This window comes from Oxyura jamaicensis, chromosome 1 (genome assembly GCF_011077185.1).
Source record: "Oxyura jamaicensis isolate SHBP4307 breed ruddy duck chromosome 1, BPBGC_Ojam_1.0, whole genome shotgun sequence".
NCBI classification, from domain to species: domain Eukaryota; kingdom Metazoa; phylum Chordata; class Aves; order Anseriformes; family Anatidae; genus Oxyura; species Oxyura jamaicensis.
Window position 1 is genome coordinate 62,240,029 of NC_048893.1, and position 11,575 is coordinate 62,251,603.

General features: G+C 38.5%; 1 protein-coding gene across 1 annotated transcript in view; it reads left to right on the plus strand.

Annotated features, from left to right (window-relative positions):
* Positions 1–8,891, plus strand: part of IPO8 (importin 8) — a 50,838-nt gene extending 41,947 nt beyond the window's left edge. The window contains exons 23-25 of the mRNA XM_035345224.1: positions 853–1,095; positions 1,749–1,865; positions 2,568–8,891. Coding sequence (XP_035201115.1) covers positions 853–1,095; positions 1,749–1,865; positions 2,568–2,665 — 458 coding nt within the window. The 3' untranslated portion in view covers positions 2,666–8,891. The remainder of the gene's footprint in view (positions 1–852; positions 1,096–1,748; positions 1,866–2,567) is intronic.
* The last annotated feature ends 2,684 nt before the right edge of the window (positions 8,892–11,575 follow it).

The following is an 11,575-nucleotide window of genomic DNA, read 5'->3' on the forward strand; positions in this document are numbered from 1 at the left end:
TGAGGCCTAAAAATTAGAATGGGTCTAAGCAGGTTGTGTAATCCATTAAAATGTCACACAATTGTTCTGTAATGTATTTACAGAATTTTTCTCAATGTATAGGAGTATGCTATGGAATGAGCACAATAACTTTGAACTCTCTGTCCTGTGATTCAGTCCTTCTGTTTGTCGCAGATACGCTCACTTCATTCTTTTTATCCTGCTAACACAGAAGGAGCGGAAGGTTTGGAACTGGAGGGGATTTAGAAGAAAAAAAATCTCAGTTAAGAGTCAAAAATATTTTTCCTTAAGTGAGAAATAGCAATGTTTAGAATTGCCTGTTGGAATTGCATTTAATTCGGCTTATAATCATTGTTTCATAAACAGAGTGGAAGGTAAAACTAAGCAAAAGATGATATTTTAACTTCCTTCAAATAAAGGAGCACTCTGAAGAATAGCAAACAGACATTAGGGATACACCTGTTTTTCTCTTTGTTTTGTGTCAATTTGAGAAGCCTATGTCAGTCTTTTTGTTCATAAATTAAAAAGCATAGTGGTGGGATGCTTTGTGAAAGACAAATTTGCTCAAAATTTTTGGATCCTATAATTATGCAATGATAGTGTACATGAGAGACGAAAAAAGCGTCACATTCCCCAGGTGTTCTTAGAAACAAATGTTTAGCTGATCTTTAGTGAAGAAAACATTTTAATAGCTTCATTCTTCCAGTTGTTCTGAGGTTTTTTTGGGAAGGATGTTAACGGGATCGTCTTTTCAACCAGAAATTAGATTTATTCATTATTCTTAATTTGAAAGCCACTTATTCCAAATACTTTTAAATATTTGTTTTACAAAACACATCAATGCTTTTGCAGAAGAGATACCAAGTGATGAGGAGGAGACAAATGAAGTGAGCCAGGCAATGCAAGAGAATCATGGAGGAGGAGGAGGTGGAGGTGGTGGCGGCAGTGGAGGTGGAGAAGAAGAGGATGATGACGATGATGATGATGACTGGGATGAAGATGCATTGGAAGAGACTGCTCTTGAAGGGTTCAGCACACCTCTTGACCTTGAAAACGGTGTTGATGAATACCAGTTTTTTACGCAAGCGCTTTTAGGTATGTGTGTGCTAGTGGACAGAACACTATGAAATAGCTGGGAGATGGTTATGGTCATCATTAGGAAAAGCCTTTTTCTTAGTTATGAGTAATAGTTTATTTAAACTGGAAACGCTTTCTAATGTTAGTCCTAAGATTTTTTTGGCTTACAAGTACCACAAAAAGCAGATGGCACCAAATACAACCAGAGATTAGTAGTCTTTGTTTTCTTTCAGAGCTTTTCAACCACAGCCCAAATAAGTGAGAGTTGGTCACTAGAGGGACTCCTATATATAAAAATGTTTGTCACTTTCTAGATGTTAAAATCATAGTGGAAAAAATGTCTTCTCCCTTTCCTCTTTGACTAATCCCATTGCTTTTAGTTTTGATATGAATATTCAGTTAAAAGATTCACTTCATTGTTGTCCGTGGATAATTGGCCACATTGTTAACTTTCTGTTTCAGAAAGCAGAGGATGTAAGGAAATTCTCCAAAATTGATTGTTTACGGGGGGGATTCTGTACTGAGAAACTGACGGGAATTCCGAATCTGTTTTGCAATGTAAATCCTGTTTGTTTGTTTGTTTTAACCAAACGAGGGATTTAATTTGTTTGGCTCAAATTAACTTGCAATGTAAGCTGATAATCACTTTCCATCCATTCCCGTTCTGACAGCGGTGCAGAGCCGAGATGCTGCCTGGTACCATTCGCTGACAGCACCGCTGAGTGAGGATCAGAAAAAACAGCTGCAGGAAATTTATACGTTAGCAGAACACCGGCGAAATGCTGCAGGTAGGTCACTTCTCTGGGGCCACTTTATTTATTCAGGGATGTTGGAACCATATCTAATCTGTAACAACAGAGAATAAATCTCTGTGCTAATTAACAAAAGTCTTACAAGAGGCCTGAAAAGCATGAGTAGGATGTTGTGCTGTATTATTGCTTGTCTGGAAGTGTGTGTTATTCAGATTACTGTTATTATAATTAATTGCCCTCTCATTGACATATGCTGCTGTTTGAGCAAGCTATGAACTGGTTTTGCACAACCTGACATTCAAAATGAAGAGCAAATTAAAGCAATATCTAGCTGTCAGCCAGTCATCTGATGGAAATTACTATAGATCATTATGTGTCTAACAGCATTATGTGTTGGACTGCTAACATTGCATTCACAGATGGTGTAAGGTTTTGGACATTTAGGACACTGGCATCATGGAAAATAAATTCCGATTTAATCAAGAAGCAAGTGTAGCAGAATAGTGTAGCATACAATTGTTCTGTAGAGGATTAATTTCTCCATTCTGTTGTAGAGGTGTGTTGTGCTTATTCATTTAAAGAAAATTGGAGTGTGATTTATTACTGTCACTGCACGTAGGGAATGAGAGTTTCTTCCACAACTTTGCTTTCTTAGCTGAATGGTATTATGGTATTATCTCTGGCAAAAGTGTTCTCTACAGGCTATTTTTCATATCATTTCCCTTCTTTGAATTCTAGAGACTAAGACAATAGAACAACAAAGTGGCTACACATTTGACAACAAAGGACTGATCACAGCATTTAACTTTGCTGGAAGTACTCCAGGTGGAAACTGAAGGATCAGCTACAAAGGTCAATGGGAAGGGTTTCATCATTACTTTTTCTTAAAATCATCATGACTTCTGAGTGATAGGGGAGGGTAATTCAGTGCTGCTGAAGGTTTTCTGAAATGTAGCAGTGTGCTTCCCCCACCAGAAAGCTTTTTCTAACCAGCTACTGTAATGTACAAATTCTTGTGGTGTTTTTATAATTTGATGGACTGAAAAGGAAACATTTGTCCTCAAGGAACCTGAATGACTGGGAGGGGCCAGGCTGCATCTAATTGAGTTGCACTTCTCAGGTTTTTGCTGTGCAGAATTGATAGATTCATATGGATAACAGTGCCTTCTGTTGTACATGGATTGCCTGAACAAATGGATTTTGGAGTGCATTATAATTTTTTTAAGTGTAAGGACATTTCTTGATACACTGTAAGCCTTGGTTCCATGTTTTCCTGTCATCTGCTTTTTACTACATCGTTTAATTGTTTGTTGGTTGCATACGTATTGCTGGATTCAGAATGTTATCTCATCTTCCCTATTTGGTGCAGACCAAATGTGTATGGGGAAGTGTCTGCTGCAGTTGCAAAGCATACACTGGTTGTGTCAGAGTGTCTTAACAAAATTGCAGATTTTCCCTTGATGTAGTAGTCTTAAATTATTTCTCTTAGCCATGAAATCAACTCACTTGAGTTATGATGGCACATGTGGCAGGTGGATATCCTAAATCTATGTTGACGTTACCTCCTGCCTGCACAAGTGGCATGGCCTTCAGATGTAGATGTTCTACATGACAGCTTTTTATTTCCACTATTTTTGCTGAATATTGGATTTTACTTGGGTTCCTGTAACCCGCTTTTCTGTTTTTATTAATTCATTACCATTCCAGTGGTAGTACTGAATAAAGTGGTACAAAATATTTACAATATTTTATTTATCTTGATAGAAGAAAAACAGCTCTGAACTTGTTTCTTCGGTGATTGAATTTCTGGTCTGCATTCCATTTGGCTGTTCTTGTTCCATACTGAAATTTTGTTATCTGACAGATTTTTTTCCTGAATTTCAAAGACTTGTTTCTCATAAATTGGAACATATATCTAACAGGTTTTTTGTGAATAAGTTCGTTTAGTGAGAAACTTACCATTATGAGAAACTGATAGCAATACTAATTTGAATAGGTGCCCCTTCTCTAGATCTTTTGGGATCTCAGTGATGTAGCCAAAATAAGTTGGGGTGCTTTAGAATGTGAAGTTTGAATTGGAGATAAAACATTTAGTCCAGATTTTGTCTCTGTGTTAATTTCTTTAAGACATAAAAATATTTACCAAGCAGTTTTAAGCACATACAGGTTATATATTTCTTTAGAGCAGAGCAGTGCCCCAGCTGGAAAATCAAAGCCCTTCCCATGCCCTATTAGATTTTCAAGGGTTGTAGAAAATGACAAATTGCTCCCTTCAGTGTCCTGAAATGCCTTTTTTTCTTTTTTTTTTTTTTTTTTAATATGTAAGAGTAATTGTAATTCAGTCTGATAAATCTGAAGCTCTCTGTGCCTTGGCATCTGGAAGAGGCCATAGTGTTGCTGTCTATTTCTTGCCCCATACCCTGGAACTTTCTCAGTCTTGCAGTCATGGGGCAGGTTTCCCACCATTTTTCTTGTTCCTGCACCTTTGTGTGGGACTCACTCCAGCACTGCTGCTGCCTCTTTTTTTTTTTTTTTTTTTTTTTTTTTCCCACAGCGGATGCAGAGTAAAATTGATTCATGCAGGTTTTCCACTGCTCTTATTCACATAATAGCAATGGTGAAAATGGTGGGAATTGGTGAAAAATATGGGAAACTGAGAGAATTCCATAGATTGCATTTTCAAAAATGAAAAATACTACATTGGACATTTTCTTACAGATCAAATAGCAGAAGGCAGAGAGGCCATGAAAATCATAGGTCACTTTTGCTAATTTAGGCCTGGGGATGTATTTACTGAAATGGCAGGAAGGTATTACATCCAGTTAGCTGGTGAGTTTCTCAGAAGCCGTAGAAGTTTGGAAATAATTACAAATTTAAGAAATGTTTTTTTTTTTGAAGTTTAAGGATATGAATGTCCTCTCTGATAATTGAGATTAAGTATTAGTCAGGTAAACTGTTTAAGATTTCTATTATTTTATTAAAAAAAAAAAAAGAGATTGTTGAGTGGGATTTCTTTCAAAGCCCATCTTCCTCCTGTACACTGGCATGCAGAGTAGAAGGGGGATTTATTTTTCTTCTGCTAATAAGGTTGCTTGCACAATCACAAGTTAATATTTAGGAGATAAGGTGTTCAAGGAAAAATCTGCTTTTGTATAGCATCATCTTTGTGTCGCTCAGCTGAACTGTGGCTGCTCCCTAGTTCTGCTGCTTCTATACTTTTCAAGTCAACTGCCAAGAAAATTTCATCCAGATGTTTCTTACAAGAGGTTTAATAAGCAGCATGGAGTCGGGAATCTTTGTTGTCTGCTTTGCAGTGGGAGTCAGAGATATCTGAGGGGATGGCATGTAAAAAGGTTAAATGCCCTTCCCTTCCCAGGAGATTCATGAGCAAATGTTTCTACTGGCAAAAGCAAATGTTAATTATTTCATTTCTTTTTTTTGAAAAGGAAAGCCATCCAAAAAGATTTATTGGGCTCTAGCCTCCACTTTAACATATGGTTCTCTTTTAACATGATAAATATCCGTTTGTACATGATCATAAATAGGTAATGGATTTTAAGGATTTCTTTCTGAGTTGTGTCCAGCTTTGTACTGCATTAAAAGGAGAGTAACACAAACATGGATTACTGTCTGACTTTGAGGCCAAGGTAATCATGGGATATCACATACCAACATTGGCCGTCCAAGCACGGTGTATTTGCCACTGGAAGTACAGAGAATCGTGAACGTATTGTAGAATAAAACAAAGACTGATAACCGGTGACCTGTGTTACCCCATGCCCATGTTCCTCAAGTGTGAAGGTGACTCATGGGCACCATGAGGGCTTTACCTTTGAAATTAGCATTGTGTTGGTTACCATCATATCAAATGTTAACTTAACTGATACATTTATTTTCTAGGTTAAATTAACCCATGCTGGGTATTGAATCGCATATACTGCGTTGTCACTCTTAAGAGGAAAATAAGGATGACGACATGCTTTGGCTGCTTCTTTTTGCTCTCTTTATTTCAAAACTGAAGTATTTGTTTTGCTTTTGTAACAAAGCAAAATAATTCAACAAAATGGCTGGCTCCGGGAAGCGAGCAGAGTATCAAGCTAAGAAAAAAAAAATCATAAAAAACGAGCAAAAGAACAAAACCCCTTATGCACGCAGTCAGTTTGAAGTAGATGTGCTTTGGGAGTGGAAATCAAAATAATGTAAAGAATGTTACACAAAATGATATTGTGAGATCCCTTGTTGTAAGGGGAAAGGGTGCCTGCAGGGTGTCAAGAAGACGTGAAATGAAATGCTTTAGGATATGCCATTTGGCTATGAAGTGCAGGCAGCTTGTGACTCTGGATTCCATCATACATTGAAGAAAGAAGGTAGGACAGTAGATGACTTTTTTTTTTTTTTTTTCTGTAAAGCAAGAGTCTATCTTGAGACTCGTAAGCCAAAGGAATTGTAGACAACATGAATGATTAACTGTCCTTTGTTTCCACAATACTTCTTAGTCTTTTTTCTTCCCCCCTTTCCTTCCCTTTACAAACAACTGTTACTAGGTATTTCAGGGGTGCTCAGAATATCTGAAAAAAATAAAGCTTAAACAAAATTTGTTAAATCCCATGGTTCCTGAAGCAGTGGAGCCTATCCATTGCATTTCTATCTATAGAAGAAAGTCTCTCCTTTAACATGTGCAGGTGATGCAGAACTACAAAACCCCTTTGCTCGTGTCTGCAGTTTGAGAAGAACCTTTCTGTGACTTACTACTTCAAATGGGTAGATCCAAAAATAGTACTTGAAATCCCTGCACCTTTTACTTAAATTTGCTCCAAGGGTAGGCAAAAATACACTGTAGTTTTGATACATGCTGTAGTCATTCTTTTGATATGTGAGTTCCTCAAGGATCTCCAGCTCTGAATGAGGATGTTACTCAAGTCCAAGAGTCTTTGCATCTTTGCAGCTGGACAGAGAATCATATTTCCCTCACTGCAGCAAAGCATACAGCAGGTATGGCTACCAATGTCTTGACAGTGTGAGTGAAAATAGCACTCTTCTTCTCTCAGTTGTCGTATCTTAACCCAAATGGATGGGATACAGTAAAGATGGATGTTCTGAGTTTGCTAGAGGAAGCCAGACACAGTGCCAGGTAGTAGAAAGTGTTAGTATAAAACCGTGCCATAAAGGGGATGTATGAAGAGGCCAAGCTGCTTTCTTTTGACATCTCTTCCACTGCTGGTACTTCTGTAAACAAATAAAAAAAAGCCCCACCCCATAAAACAAAAAATAAAACAGCGGTGTAAAATGAATGAGAATTAAAGCAGTTCTTGTGCACTGAACAGGTAGAAACTTCTCTGCTCTGCAGATCTAATCACATTACTCAATTCAAATGCACTGAGATACTTTTAAATATGCAGCATCTTTCCAGATGTCAGTAGCTTGAATCTGACAGCCATTAATATGAAGTAAAGATTTTGTGGGATTTTCTCTAGCAGAGAAAAGATGCATCCCTTTAAAAAGTCTGGGAACATCTTGTCTTGGCTGATGTGCAATCACCAGTGGGAGACGCTCAGTGGGATTACAACTGTTCTTAAAAATTGTCAACATACCTCCTACCAAATTGCTATGTCAAGGGAGCTAACTGACCAACTATTCCCTGACTAATGAATTCCGGGGAACAGCAGTTCAAAGAGAATCTGCAGGCATATGCAATTGCGATGATGTAGGAATCAGGAAGGCATCCACTTAAATTGAGTTGATGTGTTTGATACAATCCTGCACTGTTCCTAATTTTATTGGATCTTCTAGAGGAGTGTTCAAGAACTTTCTTCTATGCCTTTCTCTAGAATAAGAATGTGCTTGACTTCTTGGGCAGCCCCAGTTTGGGTGCAGTGCTGTGAACGCAGGATCTGAAAGCAGCCTTGATTACAAATGGGTAGTTGTTCATATCAGGAAAAAAAAATGAGGCGAAAGTTAATGCTAGGATTCTCTTCACAGGCTGTACAGAGGCTCACAGTTTTAAGTGCTCGGCTATGTGCATGGTGGGGTGGGATTTGTAATTTCAGATGGATTGATTTCTTCAATGTGAACGGAACTGTATCAGCTCCGGGGTTCACCTGAGGTGAACGGAGAGAGTTGGTCACAAGTTGCCTACTGGCCCATCCTGGATTATGTTACATAAAATGAAGTGCAAAATCTGAAAAATGATTTACAAGTTGAAGCTGTTGAGCAACAAAAAACTAGTGTTTTCTTGAACTGAGATTTTAATATGTTCAGTTATGTTTGTTTTTTTTTTTTCCCTCACTCAAAATGTAGAATTACTGCCTGATGTGTAGGCCTATCGGTATTTCACAGGACTGTTTACTATTCAAGGTGATTTTCCAAGAAGTCTTCCTCATTTTTTCAACATGCTTGTGTGAGTAAAGTTGCACGTATCCCTCTCTCACTACTTTCTACGCACAGAGATCTTGGCACTGGACTAAAGAGGAAGAAGAGCAGTGCTTTGAAAGGAGAAGACTGTACATAAGCAGGTTATTTTTAGAAAATGGAAGAACTATGGCCTCTGAAGAGAATATGAAACAATAAATATTTATACAGAAGTGCATGAGGTAAAGAAATTAATATTAAACAATATAAGTGAAACTTTGTTCTTTGATTATGGCTGTAATGTTTTTTATCATTGCCAAACGTTGTGTGAAAACTGCTTTGAATTGCATGTGCTGCTGATAACATGCTTAACATAAATCACCTGAAATATTTTTTTGGATCACAAAGAGACCAAAGAGGCCATGCAGATTTTTTTTCATTATTAAATGCAAAGATATGGGCCCATGACTGCAATGACTAGAGGGATACCACTCTATGTAATGTTTTCAGATTGGATTGCAGGATCATCACCTTTGTAAGAAACCTAAAATACTACACTGTGGGTTGGCTTTGAGGGCAAGAATTGACAAATGCAAAGCACGCATTGATGACGAGAAGAATCTCTTTCTATCTTAAAGAATTCTGTACGGTGTTCTCGTAAGCTGTGCTGAATTTGCTTTAAAAATAGTAATAAATCTTATTGCTTAGGTCAAATGTTACATCTGTTGTGCATTTATATGGGAGGAATAATATTTCTTAAAAAAATGTAACATGCCACCTACCAAGGAGCCCAATCTCAGTTTATAGCCTCTCTTCATACAGCCATAAAACTTATTTACAAGAACACCCCAGAATTAATTTTAAACAAATGTGCGTGTTGTCCAGAGTTAATGTGTGCTTGTGTAGCAGTTTGTGTTTGTTAATCTCAGACTTGCAAAGTCCACTATTCATGTGAGTGGTTTGCATGCAAACGAACATAACTGATGTTTGATGTAGATGAGATCATTATGGATTGTCTCAATACAATTCTCAAAATGTCAGGATAGTGAAGATAGTGATCTTGCGTTCCTGTACCAGAGCTTGGACCAGTCTTCTACGTGTGGAATTCACAAAGCAGATAGTTTTACCAAGCCTTCACAGAACAAGAGATTAATCCTGCTTGAAACTGTGAGCCTAATATTTTTATCAGCGGAATATTTCCATCACGGTGAGTTCCTAAAGAAGCCTGTTCATTAGATTGCGCTGTTTGATAATGCTTGCCCTTTTTTATACAGGACACTTTTGCTTTTCCTCCACAGTATCTCTAAGAGCAGTGGTTAGTGGCACATGATCATAATGGAGAGGCTGAGTTAGTGTAGTTTGCCCAAAGTCATAGCATTGTGTTGCAGCTGGCAAGAGAGATTAAAATTCTGGTTCTATAAAAGTGCCCGGGAGTTTTACCATTGGCTCTTGTGGAGGCAGGATTTCACCCAAGGCATTTGCTTAGTCCTACTGTCTGTACCACTGTTAATACCTTCCAGAGAAGCTCTGCCAAGAACAGACTTCATTTATGAAATCGCTTAGTACCAGTGAGCTCTATTGAGCTGCAATTTTAACCTGTCTAGCAGTGGCATTGTTTAATCGTATCTTGTGTGGGTTTCTTGGTGTGATGAGCTCTCCTGTAGAAAAATGGTTCTCAGCTGGGTGATGAATGACGTGCTGACTGCCAGTTCCTCTTGAGGCTTTGAAGTGAACCTAATCACGTGGGAGTAGAACTTCAGGTGACCTGTGGTCGCATCTATACCACGTATCAGGGTGTTGGGAAGCTTGTGGCCTCTCTGCAGGTATTAACAAACACACGGCATTAGTTGTGAAGGTGTAGGCTGTGATTGCCACTTCTAACAGACTCTGAAATAGTGTGTTTTTACTGAAGTAAATACATAGCTCTCATGCCTCCTCCTGCCCTCTGACCGCGTCGATCTTTTAGCTGAAGTTGAATTCTTAAGCTGAATACTAAATCCAAATCCTTTAAAGTGGTAATTTCTTTTAGTTAGTCCCCAATAAGGATGAAAGTTGATCAATGTTTGCTTTCTCTTGGTATCAGGTATGTTAAATGCATAATTTAAACAATTTAAATACCTTTTTGATGAAATTGATGGGACTTTAACCATTCCCATGCAGTTTCCTACTGAATTTATGCTTTTTCTTGAAGAGTTCAAGCTACGTGGATTTGTGTGCACATTAGAAAAACTCTCTGTAGTCATACAAATGAAAATCAGAATAAAAAAATGCAGTCTGGCAAGGTCATATCAGTATATGAATAATGATTGTTTTCTTTATTATTGAAGTTCCTGGCCTTTTATCTCTCAGCACCGTGTAGAACAGAGCATGCAGGAGCAACAACTAAAGGTGCCTGCAGCTTCCAAGTCTCCCTGCTCAATTAATTATAAATAATCCATACAGCCCTTTTTAGTACAGCATGCCTTGCACCTGACGCTGCCTCTAGAGGTTGTGCAAAGCGCAGTAGTGGAGCTAAATGGCTGTACCGTTACGTAGGCATCTGACCACAGCTGTGGGGCTGACATCTGCACCTCAGTAGCCACTGTGGCTTTGTTCTGGAAGGGCTTTGTGGGTGTGGAGAGGGCGAACCTGGTCTTATGTTTTCCTCTTGCCATAAGTGTCTTTGTGGAGGACACGGGGGGTTGAACAAAACCACGCCGTAATGTATCCGAATACACTGATCAGAAGCAGCTGTCATTTCTATGTGCAGACCACTCACATCTGAGATTAAACAGCTATGTGGAGTCTGATTCCTCAGTACAACACGGACTGTGATTGCTGAATTTTGCCAAACAAGAATCAATTCAGTTAGGGTAAACAGCATGATTAGGTTGATCTATATTATTGTTTTGAAGAAATACTGATGGGATCTGTCTTCAACATTGTGAGGGAAAAAAAAACAACAAATGGGCTAGTCAAAAGAGAGTCCATGCCCAAGAAGCCCCCTGAGCATTGATTTCACTGGAAAAGCAAGTGTGGAAATTGCCTCAAGGGGAGTTACTACCCGTAATGTTCAATTACAGAATATTTATTCATTGCTTTATTGACCAAAAAGATTGCTGATTTCATAAAGGTAACCGTCCAGGAAGACTAAGGTAAGGAGATTCCCACTGTGTTCCCACTGTGCTCCTCTGTAAGTACCGCTGGTTTCAGAACCCAGGGGTGTTTGAGCCACCTGGCTGGAGGAACCAAAGGACGTTTCTGGTTGCCAAAGGCCGTTCTCTCCAGAAGAAAGAGTTCTGCAGTCTCGGGCTGCCTCAGTTTTTGTGGTTTCTTCCTCCTGACTGTTACAAGGGCAATATCTGATTGTTTAATGGGATTTTCTATTACTGAATGATTGATATTCTTCAAATAAAACA